General features: G+C 49.6%; 1 protein-coding gene across 12 annotated transcripts in view; it reads left to right on the top strand.

Moving 5' to 3' along the window:
- mast2 (microtubule associated serine/threonine kinase 2) overlaps positions 1–14,397 on the top strand; it is a 37,578-nt gene that overhangs the window by 12,364 nt on the left and 10,817 nt on the right. For 5 of the 12 annotated variants that reach the window (XM_068318609.1, XM_068318611.1, XM_068318610.1 and 2 more), the window contains 10 exons: positions 1,267–1,298; positions 6,959–7,050; positions 7,961–8,036; positions 8,556–8,576; positions 8,834–8,912; positions 9,292–9,446; positions 10,948–11,023; positions 11,229–11,438; positions 13,979–14,080; positions 14,190–14,322. In XM_068318609.1, coding sequence (XP_068174710.1) covers positions 1,267–1,298; positions 6,959–7,050; positions 7,961–8,036; positions 8,556–8,576; positions 8,834–8,912; positions 9,292–9,446; positions 10,948–11,023; positions 11,229–11,438; positions 13,979–14,080; positions 14,190–14,322 — 976 coding nt within the window. Of the gene's footprint in view, positions 1–1,266; positions 1,299–3,136; positions 3,452–4,265; positions 4,467–6,958; positions 7,051–7,960; positions 8,037–8,555; positions 8,577–8,833; positions 8,913–9,291; positions 9,447–10,947; positions 11,024–11,228; positions 11,439–13,978; positions 14,081–14,189; positions 14,323–14,397 lie in introns of those variants that run through there. The other 7 variants (XM_068318615.1, XM_068318620.1, XM_068318618.1 and 4 more) reach the window with 5 other exon arrangements.

Here is a 14,397-nt window from a genome sequence, read left to right on the forward strand (position 1 = left end):
GATCCAGTCCGTCCTGCTGGATCGGCACCGACCCGCTTCTGTTTTGTGTCCTGAAAAATGAAACTCTGGAGGTTTTCTGCATCGTCTGTTGTCCACAGTGTTTGTGTCCGAGTCTGTTGTTCAGTGTTTGTGTTCGGGTCTAGGCTGGTACCGGTGGCAAACTTGTTGGACCGACGGGTTTTATGGCTGACAGACCAAATCTGATCTGAAGTTGGAGATTCGTTCAGTTAGTCAGTCGGTTAGTCGTTAGTCCAGTCAGTCAGTACAGTCGGCCGGTACAGTCGGTAGTCAGTCGGTCCAGTCAGTCGGTTGGTCTCTCAGCTGCTGTGACTTCAGGAATCGGTCAGGATCTGATCTGAACGTTTGTCTCTGACAACAATCAAACCTTCTTTCACTGCGGGGGGGGGTTCAGAACCCACAACCACACAGAGGCTCATTGTCCGACAGGAGGCTGAATGTGAAGAAGTGTGTCCCGGGGGGGTGGAGGAATGAGGGTGGGGGTGGAGGAATGAGTTCAGAACAGATCTGGATCTTGATAGATCCTGAGACGACCTTGCAGAACCGGTTCCCCCTGAGCAGTTATTACACACGCTAACATTAGCTGAGAGGTGCTAACGTTAGCTGAGATGTGCTAACGTTAGCTGCATGTTCAACCAGGTGTCCTCAGGTGAGACGTTATATGTCTGACTGGACTGAATTAGCCAATTAGGGATAAGCTATGAGATCATGAGGTTGCCATGGTGACCTGACGTAACCACTACCAGGCTGCTAGGACACCCATGTGGCACCTGTCGTCCGGTCGGATGTGGTTTCCGTCCGGGTCGGCGCTCAGACCTGGGATACGGAGTGCCAGAACAGGAAGCGGTGAGAACCACTTCCTGTTCTGGAGCTCTGCCAGCTCCTCTATGATTCACGAAGGTCTGGCGGCGCTGCTGGAATGTGGGTCACCTCTTGTTACTGCTGCCGCCGTCATGTTGGTGACAAACAGCCAATCAGGATGACTCGTTAGGACGGTAGGGTCTGTTATTTATTTTTATTTTATTTTATTTGTTTGTGTTTGTGCCATGTGATGTCACAGCCTGACATGATGACGTCAGGAAACAGGAGCTTGTTCGCCCTGCAACAATCATACAGTTGGTCTGCTGGTGGTGACCAGGTTGAGGCTGAGGTCACAGTGACCCCTGCTGGTCAAACCATTGAACTGCACCGATGTCACGAACCAATCCTGATGCTTTTTTTCATTCTCTCTTTTTCTCTTTCTTCCAGAAGGAGCTGAGCCTTCCCAGAAGAGGCAGTTTGTAAGTACCCATCATGCTCTTTGTCTGTCTTCTGTCCAACCAGAGCCTGTTGTCTGTGCTTGAACCACACACACGGTAACACAGTGTCCAATCACGTCGCCAGGAAAGCGATTCCATCGCTCAGGTGTCTTGTTGTTGCTGGTTTTTATGATGTTTCACTGCGAGCTGACGGTCATCAGAAACAGGTGGGTTTTAAGCTCCGCCTCCAGCGGTGTTTGCTGATGTCGACCTGATTAATAGACTCCTCCCCCATCACTGAGACTCTTTTCTGATTGGCTCCCATCTGCTGGTTCAATCCACACACATTTGACATCCTCAGTGACATCTTAAACTGATGGTGTCAAACGTCAGGTGACTGGCCTGACTCCACCCACCTCTTCTACTCCTTGGGAATCAAGAGGATACTGATGATTGTGTGTGTGTGTGTGTGTGTGTGTGTGTGTGTGTGTGTGTGTGTGTGTGTGTGTGTGTGTGTGTGTGTTGTCTCAGCTGTTAATCCTACTCATGGCTTTTCGGAAAGGGTTAAGGTTGAAGAGTCACTGAGTCCGTGAATGAGCAGGTCCAGAGCAGCTGAGTATCCAGGTCTATTTCTGGCGACTCGTGTTCCAGCAGCTGATTGTTGTCCTGCTCACAGGGTCGCATTTCTGGAAACAAAAGTCAGACTGAAGGTGGTTCACGCTGCTGGGCGAGAGACTGGATCCACTGGGATCCACCAAAACCCTCCCTGACTGATCCTGATGAACTTTGTTCATGGTCAGTCGTTACAGCAGGTGTACAATAGTCGATCGATTGATCATGAGGAGTTCCCTTCTGTTTTTATAACCGTGGTACCCACAAACCAACCAAACCACAACCAACCAAAAACCCAACTAACAACCAAACCTACCAACCAACCAACAACCAAGCAACCTTGAACTCAACAAATCAACCAACCTACCAACCAATTAACCACAAGTCAACCAATGTAGAACCCATCCTACAACCAACCAACCAACTCTTGGAGGTTGGTATGGAAAGCTGTTTTGCGGTAAACGGTGTTGGTAGTTGCGGTCCCTGTTTTTGTGTCGGGTTGAACTTGTGTGTGGTTAAACTTGTTGAGTTAAACTTGTCGATTAAACTTGTTTCGGGGTTAAACTTGTGTCAAGTTAAACTTGTGGAGTTGAACTTGAGTCTGGTTAAACTTGTGGGGGTAAACTCGTCGGGTTAAACTTGTCAGGTTAAACTTGTGTCGGGTCAGAGGCGGGTCGTTGGGGGACTCAGAGATCCGTCCTCTGGCTGCTTCAGGGTCTCTCTGAGGGCTGCAAACTGATTCCACGGGGCTTTGATCCAGCTCATTGTTCAGGACTTAGACCTGAGCTGCTTTTAGCTGCTGGATCAGCTTCCCAGAACCAGAGGACAGCTGCTGCCCTGGAACCAATCAGAGTCCAGGATGGACTCGTCTTTGGCCTGAACCGTTTGACGTGACCAGAACCGCTAGTCTCTCCAGAACCAGATTCATTTTAGTATAATGTCAGTGTGAACTCATTGACACGTTTAATCTAACATTGACATGCTTCCTGTCACATGATGGCTATGACGGTCTCCACCTGACCTCTGATTGGCTGATGTGACCTTAAACAAACTCTGATGATGTCACTGATGGGCGGAATCGTAATGATGTCATAAAAGGGTCGCGTTGACAGCAGCTCAGGTTCTAAATGCTTCCAATGTACACCCTCCTCCCCCCTCCGTCTCACCCTCCTCCCCCTCCGTCTCACCCTCCTCCCCCTCCGTCTCACCCTCCTCCCCCGTCCGGCCCTCTGCTGAGGACAGTCCTCATCTGATCAGACCAGCTGAGACTTCCAGGAACTGGCAGGGATTACCGGAGCCTCTGTACCCAGGGAGGGCTCTCCGTTCCTGGGGAACTGCGTCCCAGAGTGTCCCTGTTCTGGTGGAACCTGATGGAACCGATCACACCTCTTACTGGACTCCAGGAGGAGGAAGAGTAGCGTGGGCTTGAGCCCCCAAGCCGGGTGTGTGTGTGCGATAAGAACACACACATGGATTGACGGGGGGGGTTGTGGATTACCAAAGATTACACCTGAGCCCTTTGTCCCGGGACAGAGGATGAAGAGGAGGAAGGAGCGAACAGGAGCCCCAAACCTCCGCCTCCAGTAAGGCCGGCTGGACACGAGGTCCATATTGGTGTCCTTCGTTTGTGCACGTTAGTTTCAGGACAGGCGTTAACCCTTTAGGTCTCGCTTCACTGCTGCGTCTCTGACCTCCTGCTGAAACTTCCTGTTTCTTTCCGCCCGCTATGCTAGTAAACCGTGCTATGCTAGTAAACCGTGCGATGCTATCTTTCAGTCGTCGTTTGGTTCTGTTCTACTGGTGATTTCATGTCAAAACGTTCCCTCCTTTAGCTCGTGACAGCGCTAGCATGCTAAAGAATAGCAGTTCTTATTTATGCTAGCTGTGTTTCAGTTCAGGTGTCGCGTTCTTCGAAAGACGAGTTCTGCGAAAAAGTGACCATGAAAAAACCAGGTGTGATTTCTGGGCTACTTTAATCTTAATTTAGCATTTTAGCATGCTAATAAATGCTAACAAGCGCTGCACACAAGGGACAGTAGAGGCTTGTAATGAATTAACCGTCCAGATGTACATTCAGACTTCTCACCGACACACAGGTGAAACGAGGTGAAGAAGAAACAAGGGGTTAAAATCTGACTCCTCCCACCCGTCTGTAACGTGATGGGTGGGAGGAGTCACAGAGGGAGAACCAATCACAGATGACGTTGAACCCGATTATCACTGCTTCACTGAAGCAACTGCCTTGACGCGGTTGAGCTTCATGCTAGTGTTAGCATCCTCTAAACGCTCTAAAGCTGGCTCCGCCCCCCTGACGTGACGAATGTATGAATTCTGATCAGGCGCCCTCACCTCTCCCCCTCTCTTCATCCCACCCCCCGTCCCTCCCTCTGTTGGCAGAATCTGGTCACCAGCTCAGCTGCGTTGCCATGGCAACAGTAGCCTCCTCCAGCACCTGCTGTCCCCCTCTTCCTTTCATCCCTCTGTCGTTCAACCCCCCGTCGTCACCCTGTCCCCTTTCTCCCCCTCTCCCGCCCCCTGCCCCTCTGACGGCCCCCTGTCAGCTCCTGTTCACCAGCTGGGAAACCCCTTCCTGTGGAGGTAAGGCGTGTCACCCGTCTCCCAACCCTAACCCCGCCCCCCCAGGAGGTGAAACATGGCTGTGTGGATGAGAGGATGCTGGTTGTGTTGTTCTGTGATCTGATTGGTCCGTCAGACCCTGCACCAGTGCTCTTCAAGCTAACGGCTAACGATCATCGGATGTTTCGTATCGGGTCCAGCTGCTCTTTGTAAACAAAGGAGTCCCATGACAACAGTAAAGGAGTCACATGACGTGGATGATGATGTCATCCTCCGACTAGGAGCACCTGGACCTTTCACTTTGCGCTAGTTGCTAATAGCTAGCAGCTCAGGTTCGAGATGTGAACGGACTTCCTGTTAGCTACCAGCTGCTCGTCAGGTAGAGCAGGATGGGGTCATAGGTCAGGGAGATGATGATGGGTTGGGGTTAGATCGACACCTGGTGCTGCTTCCTGCTGTCAGGTTCCTTCAAAGGTTCCTGGGTTCCTCCCTCCCACGATTTAAGGTGGGTTACCAAACCAGAAGGGCTTCTACTCCACCTGAACGTAGTCTGTAGAGGAACCTGAGGGAACATCTCAGGAAACACTTGAGAAAACACCTGAGGAGACACCTGAGGAATCGAATGAAGCTCTAGCCATCATTAGCATGTCTGCCACCAGTGCTACAGCTACTGGTAGCATTTCTGCAGGCGTAATTACTGCTAATGTTAGCTCACGTGCAGCCGGTGCTGAAGCTAACGTTAGCATGTCTGCAGCCAGACGTCCTTTACTGATCTTGTCTTGATCGGTTTATTGATCGTTGTCCAGTCCTCCGATCAGAGTCCAGAACTGATCCCAGATCTGTGGACAGAACCTCCTTTAAAGGACGTTTCAGAGCATTCGACGCGCGGAAGTCTGGCAGCCAATCAGAGCTCCAGCCAATCAGAGCTCCACGCAGAGAACAGAGGAGAGAAGAAGAAAAGAGCATCAGAGAGGGAGGGGGGAGGAGGAGGGGAGACGCAGCAGTTCTCTCTCTCCAGCTAGCGGTCCGGTCTGGCTCGTCTATCGCCGTCTCTGCTAGCGTGTCGGATGCGTGTTGGATGCCTGTCGGTGGATGCTGGTAGTATGTCTGACTCCTGGACCGTTCTCTCCAATTTCTCACTGCCTGAGAGGAGCATGCTGCGACGCTCCGAGAGGTGATCCATCCGTTTGTTCCTCCTCCTCCTCCTCTCCCTTCCTCTCCTTCTCCTCTTCCTCTCTTCTCCTTCCTCTCCTCTCAGCAGGAGTTACTTCGGTATGAAGGTCAGGTTGCTGTTGAACTGCGATGTCTTCAGATATTCTCTCTCTGACACACACACACACACACACACACACACACACACACACACACACACACACACACACACACACACCCTTCTGTTTCCCTGAATTGACCTCTCCTCCTCCTCCTCCTCCTCCTCCTCTTCCTGTCACAGACCTGTACTTATCTCTGTGAGGTCTGTTCTTCTTCTCCTTCCTCTTCCTCCCTGTAATCACGGCCCTCTGACACTCTTCTTCTTCGCTGCTCCTCTCCCGCGTCTCGTGTGGCGTTGGTTTGTCTGGGTGGTGTTTTGAGAGGAGTGAGATGTTGTGGAGTGAGACGGGAGTGAGAGACTCCTGCTTAGCAACAGGCTCCGGCTGGAGGAGCCGCTAACGGATGAAACGTCTGGTTGTCGTTGATCCCATCAGGTGTTTTCTCTGGTTCCTCACCTGACCTCCGTCTCTCAGCTGTCCAGGTTCTGTGTTCAGGTCCAGCCAATCAGGCACGGGCGTCCGTTAGCACTCCAGTAGCAATTAGCAGCTAGTAGCATTTTTGATCCACAGCCAGTTTGTTTTGTGTGAAGACCCCAGTGTGATCCAGTTTCATTACAGGCTAGTGTTAGCCGTAGCGTTGGCTGCAGACATGCTAGTGTTAGATGCAGACATGCTAGTGTTAGCACAGGCAAGCTCGTGTTAGCTGTAGCGTTGGCGGCAGACATGCCAGTGTTAGCTTCAGACACGCTAATGTTAGCTGCAGACACGCTAATGTTAGCTGCAGACATGCTAGTGTTAGCTGTAGCGTTGACTGCAGACATGCTAGTGTTAGCTTCAGACATGCTAGTGTTAGCTACAGCTGTCCAGAGTTTTTTTTCTGTGGTTAAATTGCTGATGATGATTGATTGATGATCAGATTTTATTGATCACGTTAATTACTACTTGGTGTAGTCACTTGATCAGAACACTTGAGGAGTTCGGGTCCCGTTTCTGGTCCTGGTCCTGTTCTGGTTCTCGTCCTGGTTCTGCTCCTGAATTTGGTTCTGCAGTCTGAACTGGTGTCAGTGGTGAGACCGGTGTGTGGGATTCGGTGTGTGACATTCACCACACACTTCCTGGCGACGTGTGTTAACCTGTGTGTGGGTCATTGCAGCTGATGGTGTCATCCAGTTGGTCATGTGATCATTCTGATCATGTGATCCTTGTGTGTGACACACTTATTGATTTGTTTTGTCCCCCCAGCTGTCGAACGAGTAACAGGAAGAGCCTTATCGTGACCTCCAGCACCTCCCCCACTCTGCCACGACCCCACTCACCTCTGCATGGACACACAGGTAACACACACACACACACACACACACACACACACACACACACACACACACACCCTGACGTCAGCATGGAGGCGTGTCTACGCTGATCCTCATTGATCAGAGCTGTGTGGACTGACGACGCCCCCTGCTGGCGGTCAGTCATGCTGACCGGTGTTGTTAGCGTAGCATCGTTACTGTAGCATTGTTAGCAGAGGATTGTTAGCGTAGCATCGCTATCAACAGCCTGCAGGTTCACAATCAAACACAACCAGGCTGTCGCTTCTGTCACCGTGAACGTTGCGTGTCCGTATGTGTGTGTTTTTGTGTGTGTGTGTGTGTATTTTTAGCATGTGGTGTGTGTCTCTCCACTCGCCCTTGAATCACATTCAAATCATTTTGAACTCCTGTTTCCACTTGAAGCCCCGCCCCCAGTGTGACACAGTAAACCACACAGTTGTGTTGCCACGGTAACCAGAGGTACGTGTGTGTGTGTGTCATGGATTCTGCACGTTAAAAGTTCCTAATGAAGGCAGCTGGTTAGCATTAAGCGTTAGCATGCAGGTTCTGGGCCTCGTGTGCTGCGATCTGATTGGTCCGTTACTTATTAATATGCAGTGTTGGACGCTCCTCCTATTATCAACGCCTTTTTTGTCCTCTTCTGATGAATGATGACTGGATACATGGATGGATGGATGATGTGATGTCATGATGATGTCATAATGATGTCATGTTGTGATGCTTTTTTCCATTTCCTGGTTAAATTCAGGTTAATATTAAATGAAGTGCCACTGCACACACACGCACGCACACACACACGCACACACACACACACACACACACACGCACGCACACACACACACACACACACACACACACACACACACAGGTGTTTCACTGACCCGTAATCTTTGCCCTGTGTTCTGTCTCTCAGGCACCAGCCCTCTTGACAGCCCACGCAACTTCTCCCCCAGCACGGCTGCACACTTCTCCTTTGTTCCTGCACGCAGGTGAGATGCACCTGACATCACAGCATCCGTACAGCTAAAGCTAAAGCTAGCATTAAGTCCTGATTAGAATCAGGAGCAGAACCCCCCCCCCCAGTGTCAAATATTGGGGGAAAAGCAATTAGGCATTTAGTTAGTTTTCTAGCCTTGGTAATTTATCATAGCATAGATTAGCATAGCGTAGCATAGATTAGTATAGATTAGCATGGATTAGCATAGCCTAGCATCAGGGTGGTGTCCAGTCCATCGCTGACAGTGAGCGTCCATAAGAACATGTGACAGGAGTTTCCTGTATCCGTGACGACAACAGTAAACAGAGCCGATCCAGACAGCAGCGCCGCCATGTGGAGGATGCTGGCATTACAGCAGTTTGATCGATGCTAGGTGAAAATCAGATCAATATAAATGATTATGGATGTGAGACTATCAATACATCACACACACACACACACACACACACACACACACACACACACACACACACCTACACACACCTGACCGCCTGTCTTTTCTCCCTCACAGTCACGGGCACCGGGCTGACAGGTAACCCCCTCCCTTGCGACCTTTGACCTGCCCCCCCCCCCCCTTCCTGCATGGCTCTCACTCGCTCACGCAGCCTGATCGGGGGAGGGGTCATGTTGACCCGGGACAAACCAACATGACGGGTTTACCCGCTGCCCTGGTACCGGTACCAGAGCCCCCCCTGCCTGCCTGCCTGCCCCCCCCCCCCCCCGCCCACTCCCCTACCGGTCTGATGACACACACACACACATGTTGACATCTTCTTCTTGTCTCCCCAGGACGGACGGGCGCCGCTGGTCGCTGGCGTCCCTGCCTTCCTCCGGATATGGAACCAACACCCCCAGCTCCACTGTCTCGGTAACCCCCCCCTCACTGTGACACGCCCACATGACTGTCCTGTGACACGCCCCCCCCACATCCACCTGTTCTGTCCATCTGTCTGTCACTCTGGACACTGATTGGTCCACTTCTCAATTCAATTCAAATTGAGAAAACTTTATTAGTTCCCAAGGGCCAATTGAACGCACATAAAGCAGGATTGGTGTAAAAGTGTAAACATAAACAATAAACATAAAAAGTGATTAAATAATAACAAATATAAATACTATGTTTATGTTAAATAATAATTTAAAACCTAGTTAGTTTAGAACCTAATTTGATGTAAGCCTAATGGGTCAGTTAGTTGGTTAGTTAGTGCTGGTTGTAATCTGTGCTCCTCTGTGTCGTCCTCTCACAGTCCTCCTGTTCATCTCAGGAGAAGCTGCACCAGCTGCCGTTCCAGCCGACCGCCGACGAGCTGCACTTCCTCACCAAACACTTCAGCTCGGAGAGCATCACGGACGAGGATGGGCGGCGCTCCCCCGCCATGAGGCCCCGCTCCCGCAGCCTCAGGTAGGACCGCCCACCTGCTGCAGGTCCAGTGGTCCGTCCTGTAGGGCCAGTGGTCCGTTCCGCCCAGATTTTTACCATCCACATCTGATTCGCTGTCTCCTCTGACACCTCGCTGCTCCTCCTCCAATCAGCCAATCAGCTGCTCATGCTCTTGGTGGTGATGACATCACTGCTGAACAATGAAGAGACGTTCAGGTTTAATAAACGTCTCCAGAACGTTTGGTTTTGGCTGTGAGGGGTTTAGAACTGAGGTTTTGTTCTGATGGGTCTTTGTCTGGATCACATCCCCGGTGGGGGGTGGAGGGAGTGGGGGTGGAGGGAGTGGGGGTGGAGGGAGTAGGGGGGTGGGAGCAGCGGCTTGTCTGTAATGAAGGAGGAGGAGACGTGAATATTAATGAAGCAGCAGGAGAGCCTGAAGCTGAGAATCCATCAGGATAATCTTTAATCACTGCCGCCCCCGCCGCCCTGATGGACCCCCCCCTGCTCAAGAGCAACATGAGTGTAGAGACGAAGAGCAGACAGAAGTGTGTGTGTGTGTGTGTGTGTGTGTGTGTGGGTGTGTGTGTGTGTGTGTGTTTAGCTCGTCGCTCACATTCAGGCTGTTACTGAGATAATTGGACTTTGAGCTGCTGATAGATGACATCAGACATGACCTCATCGCTCAGGGTGTGTGTGTGTGTGTGTGTGTGTGTGTGTGTGTGTGTGTGTGTGTGTGTGTGTGTGTGTGTGTGTGTGTGTGTGTGTGTGTGTGAAGAGCCCACACAATGAAGAGCCCAGCGGCTCCTCCTCCTCGTCAGCAGTTTGTAAACATCTGTTTCAGCCAACAGTCGAATGTCTCCTTCATCCTTGTCTTCTTTGTTTTCATTGTAAAATGAATGGAATACATTTGTGACACTAATAGTAATAACAATAATAATAACAATAATAATAACAATAATAATAATAGTAATAAATGTAAGAGGACATGAAGGTAGTTTGTGTGAGAGAAGAGGATGCAGAAGACAGGGTTAGATGGAGGAAATTGATTCGCTGTTGCGACCCCTGAAGGGAAAAGCTGAAAGGAAAAGAAGAAGAAGTAATAAATATAAAATTGTTAATAAATATTTTTAATAATAAAAATAGCAAAAAATATTAATAATAGTAATATATTTAACCATCCATTCGTTGTCTCTTCAGCTGCTAACTCCCCTAGTGTGTCACGGGTCTTAAGCGAAACCCAGCTGACTACAGATTCGGAGGCGGGGTACACCCTGGGTAGGACGCCAGCTCATCAGAAGGCCACACACAAAGACAAAACCCACTCACACCTACAACACTTCACCTCAGCTGCGTGTTTCTGGATGCGGGAGGAAGCCGGAGAGAACCCACGTAGACACGCCCTCAATCTAGAGAATCTAGAATGGTGCCGGTCTAGAGCGGTCCAGGAACTAGACGGAGTCAGGAGGATTGTTGGACCCGTGCTCATCTTCATCATCCTCATCATCTGTGTGGTTCGTTTCAGCCCCGGCCGCTCGCCCGTCTCCTTCGACCACGAGATCGTCATGATGAACCACGTCTACAAGGAGCGCTTCCCTAAGGTGGGCGGGGCCTTCGTCTTTGTGGGCGGATCTTCTCCCTGGTTTTTGGGCGAGGCCTCCAGTGTCACATGCTTTGTGAAAGTGTAACCCCGCCCTTTAAACAACCTGAACTGACTTTATCAGCCTTCTTTTAACATGGTCTGATGATGTCATGCCGTCCAACATGGCAGCCTGGTCATCACATGGTTCTATCTGCCCCCCCCAGGCGACGGCTCAGATGGAGGAGCGTCTGTCCGAGCTGCTGGCGTCCTGCGGTCCGGATAAGGTCCGCCCCCTGGCCGACGGCGTGCTGAGCTTCATCCACCACCAGCTGATCGAGCTGTCCAGAGACTGCCTGGAGAAAAGCCGTGAGGGCCTCATCACCTCGCGCTACTTCTACGAGCTGCAGGAGAACCTGGAGAAGCTGCTGCAGGACGTGAGTGGGTCCGCCGCCCATTATTGATCCGTGATTGATTGATAACGCCATCAGTCGCTAATGGATCTTCATCGGTAGAGCGCCGAGCATGATCGCCGTCAGAGCGGTGGTCGGTTGACCGATCGGTTGATCGGGTTAGGTGTGTGTTTCTGTTGGATCTATTGAGGTGATCGGTTTTAACTGTTATGCTAACACGGCGGTCGTTGTTTTAAAATCCCAACAATAAAGGATCAATAATAATTCCTATCATTTGATCCTGATCCTGTTGACGTAGGGAAGGACCTAATAAGGGCATGGAGGCGGGGTTTGTGTTTGTGTTGTCTCATTTAAAATTTATTTGCTGTAAACAAACATTCAAAAGAGCTCCAGATAGATCCAGATCAGGTAGATCCAGACCAGTTGGATCCAGATCCAGATCAGCGTTTGGGCTACGTGGTTTCTGTCCTTCACAATGAAGACGTCACCGCTGGTCACGCTCGGTTAATCGTAGAACAACTCATGTCGTGACGCGTCCTTCATCCCTGATGTCACACATTCCTTTACACACACACACACACACACACACACACACACACACACAGTGATGTATTTATTTGCATTTGACAGCGCTGACATCTCTATTAGCTCAGTTTGCGCTGGGGGGTGGGTGGTGGGGGGCGGGGTTATGGGTCCCCCCGGACTCTTATTGACCCTCCGTCCTACTGGGACAGACACACACCTCTCAATCACACACACACACACAAACACACACACACACGCACACACTGCCTGATTTTAATTTCACACTCCAGCAGTCAGCGGCTGATGGATGACTCCACCCAGTACGAGGGGGGCGAAGGCGGGGCGGTCGGAGTGTTTTTGGAATGGGCGGGGCTTGTGGTGGGCCCCCCTGACTGGGATTGGCCGGCAGTCAGAGGGGAGGTGGATGCGCTGCAGTTGGAGGGACCTGAACACATCTGGCGCCGCAGCAGTGCAGTCTGGGTGATGACATCACCAATTAGGCGCCGTTAGGTGTTTTTGGGGCGGCGGCAGGAGGAGCGGAGCGCCAGAGGAGGCGGACGGAGGAGCGGGAACGTTGTCCACGGAATTCTTTGTTTTGGAAGAGGAAACATGTCTGGAGCGTCGCGGCTGGAGGAGGAGGTGCTGGTAGAGGTGATGAGGAGGAGGGAGTGGAAGATGTACAGCTGGGAGGAGGAGGAGGAGGAGGAGGCAAAGTTTACAGTTGAGTTTGTTTCACTTTGATTCAATCCAGCTTTATTGACAGCGAGGCTTTTGACGCCATCGGATTTATACTGAAGACATCGTTCAGATGTGGATTCAGGGTCAGAGCTGCTGGTTCTACTGGAGTCTGTGGGTCCACTGGGATGGGAAATAATTGTACAGGGTTTAGAGACATGAATTATTAAGGCCTTTATTAATCTCTCGCGCGTGTGTGTGTGTGTGTGTGTGTGTGTTAAGGTGGTTAATAATTAATTCACGTCATGAGTTGGTGAATAGATTATCTCCGGTGATAAAGATCAACTCCTGTTCAATTCAAGTCATCCTTCATTTAACTTTTTCTTTGGTGAGCTAAAAAAAAATCCCTGAATTTTGTTGAACTCAGTAAAAACTTTTGATTATAATTATTTACTGAAGTAAACAAACTTTATTTTCCTGTAGAATGGTTTTATGTTCTAGTGATGGGGTTGAATTGTCTTGACATCATTGCTATTAGTGGACATGTATGTTGGTCCTAAAGTGGCAGTATTACTTACCATTTATTATCGATTTATTAACCATTTATTATCAATTATTATCATTAATTATCAATTACTATCCATTTATTATCATTATCCATTTATTAGGATTTATTAGCATTCATTATCCATTTATTATAATGTATTAAATTGTCCATTTATTATCAATTATCATTTATTATCAATTATCCATTTATTATTATCCATTCATTATCATTCATTAGTATTACCCATTTATTGTACATTTACTATTAAATTTCTGTCCATTATCATTTATTAACCAGTTATTATCAATCATTATCCATTTATTATAATTTATTATCAATTATCCAGTTATCATTTATTACCCAATTATTATAATTTATTATAAATTATCCATTTATGAACAATTATTTTCCATTTATTGCTAATTATTATAATTTATTATCAATTATCCATTTATTATTCATTTATTATCATTTGTTATTCATTCGTTATTATTTATTAGCTTTACATTTACTGCATACTGACACATTACTGCTAACCTGCACTAAGCTAGCATCGACCATCACATTCTGCTGCTGGCTTGTTAGCGACCGGTCTGTTTCCAGACAGAGCTACGCTATGCTAATGTTAGCCGCTGCTGAGTGAGGATCCTGGTGTGGTACTGCAGCTAGCAGTGGGCGTCAGATGGTCGTGACCGAAAGAAGATGTGAGGGTGGAGACACGTGATGCTTGTACTGGAACCCTTGGAGGCCCCCGGGGGCCCCGTAATAATTGACAGATCATCAGTGAACTCTTGGTCCGTCTTGTGTCTGTGTTCAGGCTCACGAACGCTCGGAGAGCGTCGAGGTCACCTTCGTCACCCAACTGGTCAAGAAGCTGATGATCATCATCGCCCGGCCGGCGCGGCTGCTGGAGTGTCTGGTGAGAAGCGAACCGACGACCTGTTCAACAGTCACCAGAGTCCTTAGTGACCTTGTATAGCCTCCATAAAGCAGCGCCTCCCTCCCCCATCTCCCCTGTCTCCCCACAGGAGTTTGATCCAGAGGAGTTCTACCATTTGCTTGAAGCAGCAGAGGGCCATGCTAAGGAGGGCCAAGGCATCAAGTCTGACATCCCCCAATACATCATCAGCCAGTTGGGCCTCACCCGGGACCCCCTGGAGGGTAAGAACGCCTCCCATCCAGTGACAGGAGGACATCAGGAGGACCTTGTTTCTTGACTCGCTTTGGCTTCTTTTC

The sequence above is a fragment of the Antennarius striatus genome, chromosome 7, assembly GCF_040054535.1.
Source record: "Antennarius striatus isolate MH-2024 chromosome 7, ASM4005453v1, whole genome shotgun sequence".
Taxonomy (NCBI): Eukaryota; Metazoa; Chordata; class Actinopteri; order Lophiiformes; family Antennariidae; genus Antennarius; species Antennarius striatus.